At 34.9% G+C, this 19,795-nt stretch overlaps 1 protein-coding gene across 1 annotated transcript in view; it reads right to left on the bottom strand.

The window, feature by feature from the left end:
* Nucleotides 1-13,058: 13,058 nt before the first annotated feature.
* Nucleotides 13,059-19,795, bottom strand: part of RPGRIP1L (RPGRIP1-like) — an 80,495-nt gene continuing 73,758 nt past the window's right edge. The window contains exons 25-26 of the mRNA XM_010584901.1: nucleotides 16,852-16,985; nucleotides 13,059-13,405 (exon numbers count right to left, since the gene is read on the bottom strand). Of these exons, the coding sequence (XP_010583203.1) occupies nucleotides 13,302-13,405; nucleotides 16,852-16,985 (238 nt within the window). The 3' untranslated portion in view covers nucleotides 13,059-13,301. The remainder of the gene's footprint in view (nucleotides 13,406-16,851; nucleotides 16,986-19,795) is intronic.

The raw sequence follows: 19,795 nt of genomic DNA, 5'->3' as shown, positions 1-19,795 counted from the left end.
TAAAAATCTTTCTAACAGGCTTCAAGCTATGCTGTACTTTTTCTTTCAAATATTTCCACGTAAAATCAGATGTTAACTCTCTGAGTGAACCCATGTGCAGACTCTTTATTCATCAGATTAATGGCTGTGGAGCAACAGGCAACTGAACACATTTCCACTCACATAAGGTATTCATGACTTTCCAGAAAACTTCACATTATTGCAACTACTTTTCAGTCAAATATGTTGCATCTAGTGAACAAGAAAATAAATTGCAACAAGGTTTAATGGGAAACTACAGTAAATGTATTGACACAAGTAGGAATTTGTTTCTTTAAACAGGACCTTGCTATTAATTTGACAGATGGATTTTTGCCTTACTATACATTTGAAAACAAAACAAAACCCAGCCTTTTCCCTGGGATACTTGATTGCTCAGTGTAATATCTCTCTTTGTTGCTGCTTTTATGCTGATCCAAGGCACAATCAATAGAAGAATTTAGTCAGCTTCTGTGCTATACCAGCTAAGAAATATGTTAAGAATGATAATCTATAGGGTGAAAATATAGAGGAAATACAAAAAGTCAATATTCTAGATGACATTTGCATTTATATTGCATATTAGTACATGCTTTTAAATTTATACAACATATCATCTCAAATATACACAGCTATATACGCAACTAATGGTAAGGTTTCACTTCTGGTCATTTTGACCAGCAGGAACATGGTAGATATAGACGAGATAAAACATGCTAGTAATGATGCTTGTGCCATAAGAAGAGCAATGAACTCAGTAACATTTGATGTAAAGGTGACAATACAAAAGTGAAATTAAGGAGTGACCCAACATTCATACAAACAATAAATTCTGAACTACAATAGTAAGTGTCAAAAAGCAAAACCCTGGAGCTTCAGAAAAATCTCTTCAAATATCTGGTCAGCCTTTCTAGGATTAAAACACTTTTTTTTTTTTCTTTCCTTCTTTTTCTGAGAAAGACATCTGTAATATTGCCAGATGCATGCTTTTTACATTGATCATTCTACATCCTTTCAGAAATAATGAATCAGATCTGTTACGTGGTCTGACCCTGTTTGTGAATGCTTACAAATATGATTGTTATGTTGTTCTTTTTGTTTTTAATTTAATGGAGATAAATTTACAGTGTACGTTTGGGTTACAGTGAAACCTCGTTAAACTGAATATTTTGGGACCACATCACAGTTCACATGAGAGGAAGTTCAAACTTGTGCAACACAGTGGTTGCTTGTTCAAGTATGTATTTTCACATATACTAATGGTTTCAAAGCATATGTACTAAACCCTAAATTCCTGAAATGATAATAGTGGCTGGAGGAACAGAGATAGTGGCAAGTCAGCAAACCACAGAGTTATAATTTGATTACTGGGTTACACAATAGTTAAGTTCCACTGCGACCCCAAACTTAAAACTGTGTACAGTTCACGACCTCTGGCATGCAAGGAATTAATGAAAAAAGAACCTGAGCAATTAGAATATGTGACCTGTATTGTGCTTCAGCTTTCATAATGTCAGTTCCCGATTCCTTTTTGTTCTTTTTCTAGTTTAAAAGCATCTGCTATAATGTTGTCTCAAGTGGGGCTATGCTGAATGCAGTATACTGTTGAAGAGATCTTTTGAGCAACAAAGTAGAAAGCCTAACAACCAAGAGGCTAACATATAAGGCTTAATTTCATGTTCCAATATAAATGACTTAAAATTTATATTGTGGAGTCAGATCAAAGGTCCGTCTAGCTGGTTATCCTAATTGCTGCAATGTCTAAGAGTGCCTAAATAATAATAACAACAGGGAGAGAACACGTAACACGTTCTCCTAACATTCTTTCACCCTCTACCTATTTTCAGCTCAGGGCATTTCTGAGCCACAAGTGGTTTCTAAGTATTTAGTAAGCCTCCATGGATTTCTGTTCCTTAAACTTTCCTGTTGTCCCCTATAGGCATGCAAAACCTAACATTTAGAGCAACATCCAAGGAGAAGCTGCTGCTCCTGGTTGATATCTCAACAGTGCCAATGAATCCTAAAAAAGAGAAACAGGTCTTCTACAGAAATTAAGTAGTACAGACAGGACGAACAGGTACTAGGACTGAGAGGAAAAGAATGTGCGTTGCCTTCAAAAATACACCATTATCCCTGCAATCTCAGTCCTTGTACACTTATGTTGCCACTTTGCCATTGACATATCCTCAACTCCCACCAACTGCCTCCAGGCATTTTGTTTTCCTACTTTTTCTCTTTTCAAAATAATTTGCATGTGCTACACAGTTTGTAAAATGCTTTAAGGATTCCTTGCCAGAAACTGCAAATCAAAGATTGGATTTGAAAAAACTGTTATTTCATAAAAATATCCAACAAAAATGGTATCTAAAACTTAATAATAACAATATAATACATCTTAATAATATCAACGTGATATCAGTTGTCATCTGCTACAATGTTATGTTTGGCATTTATTACTGAATCATTTAAGAACCTTACATGCAAATTGTTCTGACAGACATAATTTGGAAGCATAAACATTGGCAATTGTTTTGTTACCACTGTAGCTGTTTTCAAGTACCATTTGTGCAGTATAAATAAGAACACATACTCACTTTGTGACTAGGACAATGCTTTACAAGCTTCCCAGAGGTTTGGCATTCGTGATTCATTTCTCTTCAGTCTTTAAATTATTTATGCATGTAATGATTTTGAACTGCTAACTCGCATTGCTGACAAATTCTCACTAAGCATCCATCGGTAGTTAGGCTGAACTAACTACTACTATTTAAGGGATAAAAAAGAAGTGAAGTAACAGTATTCTGAAAAAGGTGTGTTTTAAAAACTTAAAAGCTTGTATATTTGTTTCTTTCTTAATATCCACAATGATTTGAACAAACAAAAAAATGTGGTTGGTACATCACAGAAGGATACTCTATGATTCCTGTATAATTGAAATAAGAGGTCAGAAAGGGGTAGTCTGCAGCAACTAACTAGACACTGAAAATGAATATTTTAAACCAAATCCCTTTAAAGGTTCATAACACCAGCATGGATACAGATTCCCTCAAAATTACATTTTTTTTAAACTCCAAGTCTTACATATATGAAATGAAACACCGATCAATATCTCAAAAACATTTTTGTTATTACACATTTATATCCCTGTGTCTGTAACCTCTGTTTTCCCCTCCTAAACTGGCTTTTCACCTTTTATCTAGCGTTGTATGCAGTGAATGGTAGAATCACACTGTGCAGAAACCCATGAAATTTCCATTGCAATAAACAAGCAGGAAAACCAATAAGGTCATTTCAACTTAATTCCTCCAATTTTATAAATACATATTAATTGCCAGATCTGCTTTACACTCATGTACAGGCCTAAATAAAACTAAGCAGATCACTTAATTTTAGTATTTAATCTGTTCAGTGCTACCTGTTGGCTTTCACTGGTGCACTCTTTGAGCTCATTTTTTTTCCTGTAACATCTGATCTTATCTTGTATGTACCATACGTCCATATGAAATTCTAAAATTTAGGATGAAAATATGTTCTCTAAAGAAATGGTAGACAAATTAATCTCAGATTTGGGGAATTACTATTCTGTATGCAAATGTCACATCAGACAGTAGGGGGCAACTTTCACTCACAAGTTGTACTTTATACATTCTGATATATAATATAATGACATGAAGTGGGTACTTCTGGTACTTACCTAAATTTATTGTGTGGTCTTTGTCAATTTTGTAAAATGGAAGGTTTCATTTTTAAACTCCCATTTTGTTCTCCAGGCAGCATGCTGAGGAAATATCTGGTTTATATACCAGAAAAATGCTGCAAGATAAAATAACAAACTACAATCTCAAAGCTGTTGAGAAATGAAAGGACAGACAATCATATTCCTCTAGCTTGCTGTAGTAGGATTTGTGAGAAACCAATGTCAAAAAGATTATTTTTCCACACTTATATTTTGGTAAGTAATTCTTCCTTGAATAAGCAATTTAAAAAAGCAGTAATTTAACACCCTAAAAACCAGAGCAGGAACTAATATAAAAGTTGATATAAATAGCAAAATATTCACTAATGATATTAACATGCATAATTAGACTATGTTTAATAATAAATCCATATTTAAAAATAAATTGATGTTCTATATCGTGTGTCAAATTTTGTATCACTTGAAAAAATGAATTTCACCTGACAGCAAATGCTAAAAACAGGCATGCCATCAAAGGAAGGCATAAAGTAGTATTTTCTCCAAGTGTGTTTAACTATATTATAAAACTATGATTTGTGGATTAAAAGATTATATAATGTACAACATGTAATATGCAACTAATTGATTTCCCTTTAAAAATTATATTTCATTTTTAAAATGATCAGATTGGTGAAAGTAAAGAAGTGTGGTAGCTCTAAAAGTATTTTCACACCAAACGTAGTCAAATAGAACAATAATACTTGTAATAAACCCACAAAACTAGGGCTAGTCTTGCTATAGGGTTCACAGAATGAAGTGGTTAGGCCCAGGGTGAGGTTTTAGCAAGTCTGGGCAGAACCATGATTTCACGTGAAGGATATCAAATACTGGGAACCAAATAATACAAAACTTCATGCTCCATTTAAGCTTCAAACTTGAGAATAAAATACACTGGGTGTCAAACTGCAGTAACAAAGTGAGAAACTGACTGCAGACCTTTCTTCTAAAGCATCCTGAGATCCTTTGATAACTCAGATAAGTAACTAAGTGCAACAGCGTTTGTTAAGGGGTCAGAATAAGTTATTATGAATGTCTCATCTGGCTTTAAACCCAAACAAAATGCACTTTGTTTTTCTCAGTGATGTAGCTAACAAGTATTTCTCTAAACATAACCCCACCTTAAAATAAAAATCTCCCGTTTCAGTTGGTGCACTTAAACTGTATTTTACTTAATAGACAGAGCATAACATAAACAAGGATTACAAGATGCCAAAAACATCCACCCTCCAGCAGTTCCTGAAATGAACTTACATTTTCATGTTAATACTCAAAGAGCACGTGTGTAACTGGTATTAACAGTACTACTTTACAAGCAAAGTTAATCATAAAAAGCACAGTAAAAAAAGCAGAGCAGGCATCTTACCACAAGAGATTACTTGAGATTACCTCACGATCCCATAATTTGTGCTGTTTTACAAATTACTGGGTGGGGATTTTTGTTGTTTGGTTGCTTTTTTGGTCTTTTAACCTATGGCTAAGAAGCATCACGCTGTTTTATTACTGTGTTTTGACATGCCTGAACTCCGGGTGAAACCAAACAGTTGATTTCCACTCCCTTTTTCTCCTCCTGATGATTTTCTCTCCTAGTGCCCTTCCATGAGTTGCAAGCCAGGACTCAACTTCCAGTTCATTTGCCTCCTCACTTGTATCCAGGGTTTGATTTCAAGTGGACAGCAGGAGATGTGGTTCCTCAGGCTGAGGGAGGGTCATCCTGGAGGGACAGCCAAACAGACTGTGAAGTTCAGTTGCGTCCTTTCTCTTCCCTTGGTACGAAATAACCTATACGTGACAGACTTGTTTCTGCTAAAACCCTGGTAAGTGTGCCCCAAAGGCAAAAAAGCTGCAGAAGTTTATGGAAACATTCTTCCTAACGTAAAAGCTTCAAGAAAACAGGCTCAATACTAAAGCAGGTAAATAAGCAAAGACAAAACCAGACTCACACCATCCCCTGCCTGCTGTCCCTCCAGGATCCCCTCCAGTGTAAACACCTGCGGCCCTCCCACTCCCCTCCATCTGACACCGGCCCTGGTTACACATGCTGAGGAGCAGCTCAGCATGAAAGCTCACTTTGTAGAGGACACCTACTTCTTCACAGTATTTACTTCTCTCTCCGTTTTCTTTTTCATTTCCTCATCCTATATTTTCTCCTTCCTTGCCTCCTGGGATATCTCCCACGCGACTTCTTCTACCTCTGCATCCCCTTTTCCGTCCATTTCCTCACTGACGTACAGCAATCCCAAGAAGCAGCCCATAATTCCTCAGGCATTCAAAAATTACCACGTCCTTTGCAGCCACTTAACTTACTCTAGGCAGACATAACTCTTACATCTCAGACATCCTACCTCCACCTTCGTCTTCGCCATCTGCTACCGCAGCAGCCAGGCTGCTGCCTGCTGTCCCCTGAGGCGGGCTGGCGAGGCCAGGGCAGGCCAGCGGGCAGCAGTGGGACAGCACAGCGGCTGTGCTGAGAGGGGCCGGCCTGCCTCTGCTCCGGGAGGACTGCACTTGCAGGGCTTTTCTTCAAACAGCCTGAGCGGATGCTGGAAAGGTTATGAAAGATCGCTAGTCCTTTCTGCTTTCTCCCAGATGACGGGCACTGATGTGTAGAATTAGCTCAAATACAACGGACCAGTCACAAGTAGTTGTTTCTTCTCTCATTAATTGTAAAGCCTCATTTCCTCATGATAAGCATAAAGATAGAAGGGAAGCTTCCAGAAAATGGCTAATTAATTTTATCTCTCATTTGACTAAAAGCCTCTATTTCACCAATATCCCAAATGCATTTATTTGGCACCTGTTCAAGGATTCTTTCTTTTGTGAGGAAAGGAAACTTTTGGGCAAATGGTGCGGTTGGACGAGGTGACCTCCAGAGGTCCTCTGCAGCCTCAACCTTTCTGTGATCCTGTGATTTTTGAGGCAGCGCTCTCTGGTTACAGATATCTGAAGTTCGTTGAGAACGCAACAGGACAGAAATTCTAGCAGACTACCCACAGTAACAATATGGAAACATCCCAAACTGTTGCCCTCTTAACTATAAACTAATTCTATACCCCAAGAGCTTCAGCTCTTTGCTCTACATCTTCCTGCACACTATTTTTTTGTCACCATTGCAACTTGCCAGAAGTTCATCAAAATTTACAATCAACCAAGTGCAAAGAATAGGGTTATGGGCCTGATAAGGATGTGGACTTCCCACTTACTGAAGTGCAAGTCAAACACAAAAAGTATTTTGGTTTATAGCATCTAAGGAGTTCTTGTCAGTTTTTCCCAAAGCCTTTCTATACATTGATTTAAAAAAAACCCCTCACCTTTAGCAGAAAAGTCTTCCTTCCACTTACCTGCTGTAGGGAGACTGTCCCCTAGAGAATGATGAAAACGGAGAAACAGCACATCTCACACCCTACAGACTTCATAACAATCAACTTCTACGCTCTCCCTAAACAGGCCAACTCAAAAAGAGAAGATACTGAAGAGATATTTAATAAAGCTACAGTAATCAATGCTTTCCACAACATTCACGCTGTTGTAGGATCCATTAATAGCTGTACAGGGGCTATGTCACAGGCCTCTATCCTATTTGTCTGATGTTGTGAGTGGAAGTATAATCCCTCATTACTCTCACAAACTTCTGTGAAAAGCTCTGTTACTAAAGACTTTGAGTAGATAACTGTAAATTCCATTCTAAGATAAATTACAAGTTACACTAACTTGTTTGGCTTAAATATAGATAGGCTACAAAACCCTCCACATGTATTCTCACTCAGGTTATATTTACTGTATGCTGATACACTACTGGTACTGCTTTATAAATAGTTCAATTTTTGAGTATTTCATCTAAAGATGTAAATTATACCATTGACATTATCAACCTATTGGAAAGTTTCCAAAGGGGCCTGGTTTTGGTATACTACAATAACTGCTTATTACAGAGGAAAGAAGGTTAAAGAATGCTTTCAAAATGTAGAAAGATTTTCTGTATGTTCTCTTAAGTTTGCTATGGTTTATTTACTCTTTATTTATTATTTACTATTTGTGTACTGTGTGTTTGGAGTCAGATGCTGATTGGTGCTTCCTCCTTTCATTTCTCTGGGAAAATTGCCCTATACATGGTAAAACCTTTTTGGTTTTTCATTGAATTTTCATTATCATTAAAGTCAAAGGCTATCAGCTATTGTAGCTGTTTATACTTATGAGTAGGTAATCAGAATAATCACTGGTTGCGTGATAGTTCTTCAAGCAAAAGAAACTTCACTTTATTGTCTTTTTGGGATTTTTTTGGTTGTTTGTTTTTCTTTTGTAGTAGTAGTAGTAGAAGGACCACATTTTTCCAATGGTTTTTCAAGAAAAGTTCAGTTCTTGCAGCTCTAACGCATAAGGAAATAATTTTGCATTCAACAAGAATGACAGTTTGCCTAAATAGAAAATAGATTATTTTCCAAATCCATAGAAATGTTAAACAAATCATTGTCAGATCACGTGCAAGACCTGTCTTGCACTGTTGCAGCTATTGATGGACTGCTGAAGTAAGATATATTTTGATACAGAGAATGGGTGTGGACAGAGGTTCCAGGTTTATGCCCTTGTTTCTCACAGCTGAAGGGACACAGTTTCTTTGTAAATCTAAAATATGTTAAGAATTCATGAATGAAGTTCATGAAGAGTATAATTTCAATGAGTCCAGTCTTACTTGTTTGTTTTCTTACTCTTAAAATAATTTAAGCCAGGAATAAACCACAGTAAATTGGTTACTACTGAAATCTACAGAAAAATTATCTGAGCAAATCACACTTAACAATAACATAGCTATTTCTTGTCAATTGCTTCACAAAACTGAATGGAAATTTGATGGCATACTGCAAGGCAGTAGGCATGAATATCAACACTAAAATGCCTAGTTATTTGTATTTCAAAAATGTTAAATAGCTGAAACAAATGACAAAGTCATGCTTCTGCCATTCATAGAATTAAAAAAAAATAATTAAGTGATTAGATGGTATATTAAGAGCAAAAGCTGTTTTCATGTGCTCAGATCTAGATTTGGCTTCAATTTGGGTTGAAGTAAGGTTTAGAAATGTGTCTCCTTTTTTCACCGTGGGCACAGTCAGGCATTGGAACAGCTTGCTCAGAGAAGTTATGCAGTCTCCATCCTTGGAGGTTTTCAAGACCAGATTGGCCACAGCCCTGAGCAACATGGTCTAACTTTACAGCTAATCCTGCAGCAGGTTGGACTAGAGACCACCTGAGGTCCCTTCTAACCTGAATGATCCTATCCTGATAGGTTATTGTGGTAGAACTACTACTATTAAGAACCTATGAGCATTTCTGTTTGAAGGTTCGTAATCGCTTATTTTCTTAGGCAAAATATCCTCAACTTGTATCTAATAATTTACAAGCAGCTTTCATTTGAAATGAAACTTTGCCAGGACTGAGTTAGACTTTGATCCCATGAAGTGTTGAGAGGTTGAAGTATGATTCAACAAGGACCTCAGAAATAAGAAAAGCTTTTAAATACCTCTAAAACCTACAGATGCACAACTTAGGAGTTTGGTGCTTACAAATTAAATTAAGACCAAAGTCTCTATGTTACATGTGACTTTCAAGGTCATGTCCTCCGAGTGCTAAGATTATACCATAATAAGAAACAAAACACAGGTCAAATTCTTCCCTTGAGAAATTATTCTGATGAAATGAAGGTCTTAAAAAAAGTTACCTCATCCCATTTTAAAAGATGCAAAGAGAATTAAAAGTTGTCAGCAATACCAAAAAGGAACTAATGAAAAGCACAGAGCAGTACATCTGTAGCATAGTCTGCAAAAGCAAATTTTTATCCCATGCATACAAAGGTATCAAACTGAACTTACATTCTGCAATTAATTTCATACAGGCAACATAACGCACTCAATTCAGTGTTAGTTGCAGGATTAGGCCTAGTCCAATTACTAAGACGTATATCATAAACAGTAATGTTAAGGAAGTCTTATAAAAAATATTTATTCTCTTGTGGAATATCTTGAAAAACTGATATATAAATCATTATCATCACCTGCAAAAAGATCTAACTGCAACATGAAATATTTCTCTGGCTCTGAAACATGCAATAAAGTTTGTTGCACAATTTTAAGTCTGTATGTGAATTTATTTCTCAGTTCTAATACAAAACAAGAAAATTAAATTTAACAGCTAATATTTAGTCTTGATATCTTTGGTGAATTCTTGAGTTATGATAATGTCTTACTATGCCTTGAAATAATAAAAAGCATTTTAAGACAATATTACTATTAACTTAAATACTGATCTTCAGTTGTAGAAGTTCTGTGAGGCAAGTTATTATAATTTTTGTCATGTTATATCTACTTTTATAAGCATATAATGAGATAAGCACCAACTTACTGTACAGCAAAATTGACTGAGTTCACACAGATGTTACCTTGGTTCATGATGCACTTGCTTTTAACTTCCATCCCTAAGTTAAGGTTGTAACAGGTTAAAAGCAACATTAAAAAAAAAAAAAAAAGGGGGGGGGTTTTTTTTGAGCTAAATTTAAGTTTCCATCTTGATAAACATACCTGGGACACACGGAGAATAGCAGCTATTATATCACATAAGAAGATATCACAGCAAAGCTACAAGCTGTAACAATTAATGGGAAAACATATACAATAACAAAACTGATCATCTGACCCTGCCCAATTCATCTTATGCAGGACCACTGTTGCATCCAAGTTACACCATGGAAAAAATCTATCTATTCCACAAAAATTAATTCTAATTAAGCAACTTTTTAAAATATGGTATTATCCAGCATTAATAAGGCTCCTTTTTTAAAATAGAAAAAGAATTGTGCTTACTAACATATCGCACACAAAAAAAGGATACTTTTTCCCTTAGGCTAGAGAGTACATAGATATAAGTTTTCTTCAAGCTATTCATAGCTAAAATCTGGACAAAATAGCACTAGATTACATTTTCCACTTTCCCTGCACAGTGCAGCATTTAGACTTAAGATTTAAGAGCATGTTGGATATACAGACTACTTAATGCAAGAACAAAACTTGCTAGTATGTTCGTATGTTTATGTTGCATAAGATAATACAATCCATCTGTTGGAAAAATCCTCACTGAATATTATATCTGTCTTAGTAATAAACATGAATAGAAATCAAGATTATTTTTTTTAAATCCAAAACTGAGCAATAGTGAGCCTTACAAAGAAATATGTTTAGGAACCTGAGGCAAATTATACATGTTAATGTTGGAGTCACTGAGAACAGTTAACACAATGTAACCAAATGTCAACTGGAATATTTTGCAGTAACTTACTGAAGAGGTCTGTGTTTAATGAATATACGAACGCTTGGTTTCTAAGTTTTCACTTCAGATGGAGAAGATTAAGTGCTAAGGGTGTTACTGTAAACGTTTAAGTGAGATGAACATCACTGATTTTCTAATTTTACCACATGGTTTATTTCAGAAGAAAACAAGCACCAGTTACATAGTTCTCCTGCAAGTCAGTAAACAGTCACACATGAAAACTCAATACAATTTGCTTCTTTGTTTATGTGCAGGATATTTAGTTTGGTTTGCAAAGTATTAGAAGAATAATAAGAACCTCCTGACAGAATACCACAACTAAATTTCTAAAAAGCCACTCAGTTAATCTCAGTGTTGAATCTAGCTGTTTCAAATTACTGTAATGTATAATAACAGTCTTATTGACAATATAGATGCACAGAGCCAAAAAAAGCTAGAAATAGTGGCCAAAATGATGAACTATAAGCGCCAGCCCAAATGACAACAAACATATGGCCATTAACTGAAGAATGAAGGGGTTTAGGAATGCAGCTGCCTGTGGTCTCCTAAAAGTTCCAGAGGAATGAAATGCTGTGAGGATTGGCAAAGTCTGGATGAGAAGTACTACTGAAGATGGTAGGTCCTAAAATGGAGTCAACCATACGTTCATGTTGGAATTCAGAGATTTCTGTGGTCAGAATATATTCATTCCATTGGCCTCATAACGTACATCAACAAATTAATATTGTATGGATGTCATTTCAAAGCCTACTGAAGACGAAGAGCCATTATTGAAGCCATTAGAGCACAGATGGTTCAAACTATATGCAGATATTCATACTTGCATTTCTGCATTATAGCTGGTTTTTTTTTGTTCTGTTGAACTGTAATGAATTGTCTCATAATCTATTCCATCTTCTTGCCATTAGCAGGCTTTGAATGTTCACAAATAGGAGCAAAGAACTCATTTTCCAGAGCTTTAATCACACAAAGAGGGAATGCCTAATTCTCTAAATGAAATGGTCTGTGATCACTGAAGCAGAGATTTAATATATCACGGCAAATTAGGTAGATTTTAATAAATTACTTATCTCTCTGAATACTTTACATATGCTTATGAAGAAACATAGCCTGTTTGCAAACACTGGAAATCCACAGCCTATAAAATCCTTTGAAGAAAATGACAAATAAAAAAGTAAATTAAAAAATGAAATGTATTATAACCTCGTTCTCAAGAGACAATCCTTTTGCAGCATTGATTCACAGCTCCATTAAAAATATCAATTAAATCCTTCACTGAGATTGGTTAAAAGCTGGAAAATTAACTTTCCAAGCTAGACACTAGTTATTCAGATACAACAATTCATTGTATATGTTTGATTTAGTTTCTAAAAGTGACAAAAAACAAATGAGAACACAGTTGGCCTGTCCCTACAGCTCAAACTAGGTGAAGCAAAATCTGATACTGTATGGCTTCTTTTTGTGCTTTGACAGATGTTGGCAGAAAGTGAATATTTTACTGTACAGAAGAATAATTGTGCCTGCCCTCCCCCTACTTCAAATCATGATAATCATAAACAGCTGATTATAATGTTAGTAGAAGGCTAAAAGTTATTTAAAAAAAGGTTGCAGTAATTTAATAAGTCCTGCAACTAGCCTCATTTTTTATATTTAATTGATAGGAACTGCATGCATCAAAGAAAACACATACTGAGATTTAATGTGCATAAAATGGATATTAGCATTTTAAAGAGGCAGATTAACACATTAATCCAAGTAATTTTCATATATTGCTTTTAATAAAATCTTCACAGTATAAAATTCTTAATGAGGCTAATCACAGGCATTCCATTTAGTGGGGTGATTAGGGATAACATAAAAGTATTTTTAATCAGTTTTCTAAGGCTTATGGTTTTTTATTAAAAATTAAAAATTTGACTTGCATTTTTATTACTGTTTTATGTAGGAAAAAATCTTGAAAATGCAAATAAAGCACATCATTCAATCATGTAGGTATTAATTATTTACAAGACGTTGTCCATTGTGGAGAGATTCTTAGCCTTAGGGGGGAAATATAAAAACAAACAGACTGAAAAGTATACAAAACTTTACAACTACAAATCAAGCATCCTTTTCATATAAATTATACATTAAATATACCATAAGAATTACAAAGATCTCATCTTTGAAGTACTATCAAGCATGTATTTACACTGGGAGAAGGAACTTCTGTAGGCAAACTTCCCTTTCATGCCTCCTAGTCATCTTTGCATTCCTCATAGACTGAACGCAGCGCATGGAGGGCTTCCACTGTTACTTTGAGCTTTCCAATTACTGCACTATCATCTTGTGAATCGAAAACTAGAAAGGAAACATCAGAAAACAGCATTAGCAATTTCATTTAAGGTTTTGCTTTTGTTCTGATAATTTTCCTTAGCATTTGGACAGATTAAAAGGCACCTAGCATATGCTTAAAAAAGAGAAAAAAAGACGAAATAAAAAAGAAATCTTCCAGTTCAGGCACTCAATGTACTGGAAACCGAGTACTCTAAGAACGAGAATGTACATGAATAAAAGTATAAGTGTTGGAATTAACTGTGAAATAAAGAAAAATATCTGTATAATAATTGCCTAAATTAATTATTTTTCACAATATGTAAATAAAGATGTTCCAAATTCTATTAAAGACATATATGCATGCTTATAAATAGTTTTAAGTAAAAAATACAGCAATTAATGCATTTTCTACACTGTGTGTATGACCAGTCCAAATCAGCCTGGACAGTTATTAGTATTATAAGAGTAAATTATTTTTTCCAGTTGGTGCAATGCATAATTATTTTAATTCCAGTCTTCTATGTGTTGTAAAATAGTGAGTGTAGACAAAGATGGTACTTCCCTTAGACTAAACTATTTAACTACCTTCATCTTTGTGTATGTGGGTTTTAAAGTAGTATTTAAAATTTCTATTTTACAGAAATGAGCTAACATGATTTAAAATTGCACTCTTTTACAATATCTAAGTAAGCCCAGAGGGCCACAATCTCTGCTGTTGTGATTAAAAACATGCTGCTAACAGGAAAAACATGAGGCTCTTTCCAATCCTCGATAAAAAGCAATGAGGCTGCCTAAAATGACACTAGAAGGGATTTGAATAAAAACAAATAATCTTGACAGCACATCTTTTCAAAGCAAATTATACAGCAGACAAATGGCAAGGTTATGTATTTACTATATAATCTCGGATAGGTACTCTGGGACATGCTACAACTTCTAGGCTGCTGGGGACAGCTGAGAAGAGGTTTGGAGAAGAAAAAAACATGGGATAAACCTTCCATCTTTTACTTTGTTGATAGCGCTATTATAGGACAGACTGGATGCTATTCTTAGCGATCCAAATCACTTTGTATATCCTTGGACAAATCACTCAGTGAACTGTCAACTTAAAGAGCACGCTTCAGGGGACATTATTCTTTTTACTTATAAGAATGATAGGATAACTGTAATTAATGATATCAGAAGACAACATTAATTCTATTTTCTTAGTTTTAACATTGTCATATTATCTCTGAGACATATTGTTATATGTCTTGTCTATATTCTTTTCCATCCAGCCTCTTGCTGAGCCATTCACTTAATTGCTTCAAATTTCATGTAGGCCACTTCCACACAATCAGCAATGAAAGGAACAAGATATGAAAAAGATATATGCTTGCAGTCCTCAAAAAGAATGAAGGAAGTTTATGGTATCTAACTTAAGAATGATTAGATCTTCATGTGGTAGTGTCCTATGAATTTACCTGTGACTAGGTTTATTCTTTTTCCCTCAAACCAACAGCCACCTCAGAGAACGTGTACAGTATTACTTAGGAATTTTATTTATTATGCCATTACATTTAGTTGAAGTCTGTGTCCAGATCTTAAGAACAGGTCCTTTTACAATGACTTTGTCCAAGAAAATATACCGATATATTCCACTTTTATCGTGATCTGACATATATTAACATAAAATTAATTTCAATTCTCTGAAATTTCTAAATTTTCAGAAAATATGGTATGGATGCAATAAAAACAAAATCTAAACTGTACAGCATCTGCAGGGAAGGGGAGAAGTGTGGACAGAAATAAGAATAAAATTATTTCTATCTATTACTATCACTTTCATAGATATAATGTACACAACGGAAAAATTAGTTCAAATGTCTTATGATCAGGGGAAGAAATGCTCCTCACAATATTGAAGTAGTTGTCATTACATAGTAATGATTACCTTTTGACAGAACAAGTAACTAGTAACTAAGTAACAACTAACTAACAACTAGTAACAAAAACCAGTCTTTCCTGTCATAATAATAATCTCAGGTGACGATCAGGAGTTTTAAGAGTTTTGTGAAAGGTGACTTTCAAGGGTACAAAATTATATTTATATCACTAATCAATCGTATCAAATGGGAATTATGACAATGGGAATTATGGCCGTAAAATCCATAACAAAAATAATTTTCCAGTGAGAGACTATGAAATACCTTTTTGGAGGAGATGTGCTTTTGTACAACTACTTGGAGAAAAATTATTAGTGGAGAAAAGATGAAGTGGTTCAGCCACAGTAAGAAGTGCATCAAATCTGTATATTATTTTTCCAGGGTATGGAAATTTGATTCTTCTTAGAATTTTCCTTATCGTGTTCCTGGAACTTTGATGCATACTTTGAGTATTTTAGCTGCAGCATGGATGCAAATCATGCATGATAATGGAAATGGATAAGAAAGCCTATTTCTTTCCCTCACTACACAGCTCCCCACCACTCAAGGTATGGTAATTAGACACAGCAGTAAAAGTAGCAAAGTCGCATTAGATTGGCATTCTATTAGGGCCAACTAGAATTGCTGTTGCACAGCGTACCTTGCAAAATGGTTGCATTGTGTCTAGTAATCAAGCTGGTTCACTCACCATTATAGGAGAGCAACTGTTTTATAACAGATATACTCTCAACTTCTTCACTGAGCTTTACCACAATGGGGAAAGAGGATGGAGATCAACAGGTAAGGAGAAAAATGCACCATTGATAACCATGTCCCTGCTACCTTGGGGAACAGGAAAGTCTTAGCAAGGAGAATATTTTCCTTCACTGTCTATGAAAGGACCGAGTAGCCTTCTCAGGTCTTTTTATCAGCATTATAAAAATGCTGTCCTAAGACCCAGGAAATGGAAGATTCCACACCTCCTACTCACCTCGTCTTGCTTTCATGAGTCACAGTGAAAGTTCAGTCATAGTCTGTTACAGAAGGATACTTACTCTAAACTGATACCTAACCAAAGCTGCCAGTATTTCATATTGTCTCTGATACAGGTTTCATATGGAGGACACAAGCTTGAGGTACTCTGGGGTTTATAACATAACTTCAAATAAAATATAGACATTAGCAATACAGAATTACTGGCATAAATTTTAATAACAAAATGCATATTTGTAGGCTTACTAGCATGAAGTATGTTGTACAGAATAGAGAATTATAAGTGGACATGTCCTGAAAGTTCTTAGGTTTTATAAACTAATTATTATGAGCTGGGAATGCTGGTTTGTTTTGTTGGGTTTTTTTAAATAGGTTTTAAGGAATAACAATAGTACACGGTTTTGGCAGACTTTTGCAAACAAATGTGGAAGCCATTAGTTAATATTAAAGAATTTCTTATTGAAACAATGTTAAACAATCACTTGCACAGTAAAGCTTGCAGAGAAAAACAGAAATTCAACAAATAATTTTTAGGTTACAAAACGTTACAAGAAAGTAATCTCTAAAATTTACCATCAATATCTTGCTCAATGATATCTCTTTGCTTCTGGAATATCTCTCTTAAACTGACGTAAGTGAAACCGATATCTTCACATTCAAGATCCTGTTCATCTTCTGGGGGATCACTGACCACTGTAAATCGTAGGCTAAGCATAAAAGGGGGAAAAAAAAAAAAGAAAAAGAAAAAAGGATATTTTACCTTCAAAAAGGGTTGAAAATTAACTCAAAAACCAGAAAAAAAGGCAAAAAACCACACTCTATTTTACAAGTTAAGCATAAACTAGAATTGTTTATCAATTATATTCAACATTTTCCATGACAAGAATAGTCTGAGACCCTTTCTTTTAAATCTTCCCTCCTTCTTTAGCATTATTTAGCAATACTAGAAGGACAGAGAGGTTGTAACCACAGATCTGCAGGCTTATAGAATTGTTTCATTTTTCTGTCCCCTCCCCACCACCCTGTGGCACAGTTCTTGTTCATATGGCAGTGACAGGCAGAATAGTCTAAGGATTAAGGACTTTTTCACATTTGAAACTTGTACGTTTGTTTAGCTCAACTGCTGAATCAACTGTTCAAATCACTTAATTTCTTTATATTTACCCCCCATAGGTAAAAATCAAGATTGTATCTATGTACTTTGAGGCCTGTATAGCAAAACTTATTTATATAAAATATCTAAAAATATAGTTAGGGATTTCTTTGTAGTTTTTTTTTTTGGTTGGTTGGTTTGGGGTTTTTTTTTTGTTTGTTTGTTTGTTGACCATACCATGCAAATTATTTGATGTATAGAAATAAAAACAATTCATAAGCAAAAATGGAAGGTTTAGATTAAATGTAATTATGTTTTGTTGGTTAAAACCTTGTAATACCATAAACTTGTTAAAAATGTTCAACTACTTTAATTCAGTTCGGCCATATAAGATGAACCTGTATGATTATTTCAGCTTTGATGTGGAGCATGCTTATGAAGTAAAACTTTTCAGTTGTCCCCAGTTGTGGTCCTGTATTTGCATAATAGTCTTGGAGGACATTAATTGGATTTCTGGGCTAAATGAAACTGAAGATGTGCTCCAGGAGTACCTACCCCTAATGCAGTAATCCACTGCGATAGACATTCAGTCAGTAGGATCACAAGTTTTCTGAATTCTCCAAATCATCCTAAAAATCTGTGTATTGTGAATATCAGACCATTAGCAACAACTGCTTTGCACTAGAGAGTCTCTGGTCTGCACTACTTGATAATGTAGATCTAGTCTCAGTAAATTTTAAGCCATGCATTTTGTTGGCTTTACACTAAGTGGTGTGGGAGACATGAGATAAAGAATTGAGAAAGACAAACCATATCAAACGTTTTCCTGATATCAGAAATGCCAGCCATATTCAATGAAGCAAGCACTTCCAAACACCAAGTGTAAAATATTTCGCTGAAAGTTATGAAGAATTTTCACACCTCATTTAGATACTTGGAGAGCATATCCTAGCCAAGAACACATTCCACAAAAATAACAGGAACTTAAATGCAGTTCTCTCAAAATAGTATCTTTCTAATGTTGTCTTGTGTATCCATTATTTAAAGTTGGACCTTACACAGCAATTTGTCCTGCACTTGTTCCCTCTGACCAGTACCTCTCATATTTTATCTTCGTTATTCTGTTCCTGTCTTGCACATAAAAAACTACCCATGAGTACAGCCTGGATACAAAGGCCTTTGAGTATTTACTGGGCTGTCTAAACAGCCTGTTTGTCCATCCCAAACATCTAAGCTCATCAACTATACAAAATTTTTGCATTTCTTCTGTGAACTTAAATTACACTCATTACATCCAAGTATGGCTTTTCTTTTAAAACACATTAATTCCAGTATTGTGCTGGAGCTGACTTAAGTCGGTGGCTTGTGTTGGAGCCAAAAACGCCGAGACAGATAAAATGACAGGAATTCAGAGCTAACTACTTTTTTGGTATGCCTTGGCAATGTTATTTAAACTGTGAATGCTTGTGAGCTTTACAGCCGAAAAATGTTACAATAAGCATAATTACAAATGAATAACAATCAAGCTGCATAAAATCCAAGTCTACAGGAAAGGATATCCTAGACAAAATATAATCAAATCTTCCTAAAAGACTTTAAACATAACAACTGCAATATGCTTTTCTAATAGTTTATTTTTGTGCTTGGCTCTTACTAACAAATATTTATTATAGAAAATATATACATAAATATTTGTTTGTCACTAAAACCAGACAACTGTTGAAAATACCTGTCTTTAAAAAAATTTCTGGAGTCAGAGAAGGAAAAACATCACAGCTATTTCCAACAGCAGGTGTCTTGATTGAGTATAATGGATCTAACTTAAGATTTTGGTACAGAGCTAAGCAGCTGCAAAACTGCGAAAATTCAATCAAAAGAAAGAAATACTTAGATGTGTAAGATAAATATGAAATGAAATAAAAACAAATTAAAAATTGTAAGAATAACTGATAAAATTGCTGGGTATTGGGAACAGATCTGTTTTATGATTCAGTGTCAATGTTAAATCAAATCAATTGGACAAATCAGCGTAGCAGTTAAGACAGTTATAGAAGAGGAGGAGATTAGTGCTAGATTAATTTTTATCACTTAAGGGTACCAACTATTGCTAAAATTTTCACTAAAGCATAAACTAAAAGCAGGCCTAGTAGCATTTGGGACAGTACCTTATAGCCAAAGTGGAGAGTTGTTCATACTGGTCCACTTTCTGGTTCAGATCATATGCAAGTATTTTACATGAATACAGCAAGCTTCAACAAAACAGATCAAAAGAACTGCACCTCTAACACATTATAGTTCCAATATGCCTAAAAGATCATAATATTGGATTAAATCTTTGCTGCTAATCAGAAAGGAGATTTGAACTGTGGATCCCAGCAGAATATTTCAACTAGTAGACTGCAAGAATGGTACCACAATCACTTT

The sequence above is a fragment of the Haliaeetus leucocephalus genome, unplaced genomic scaffold (genome assembly GCF_000737465.1).
Source record: "Haliaeetus leucocephalus isolate CR32 unplaced genomic scaffold, Haliaeetus_leucocephalus-4.0 Scaffold92, whole genome shotgun sequence".
Classification (NCBI taxonomy): Eukaryota; Metazoa; Chordata; class Aves; order Accipitriformes; family Accipitridae; genus Haliaeetus; species Haliaeetus leucocephalus.
The sequence above is the reverse complement of the archived record's forward strand: the minus strand, read 5'-3'. Positions and strand labels throughout refer to the sequence as shown.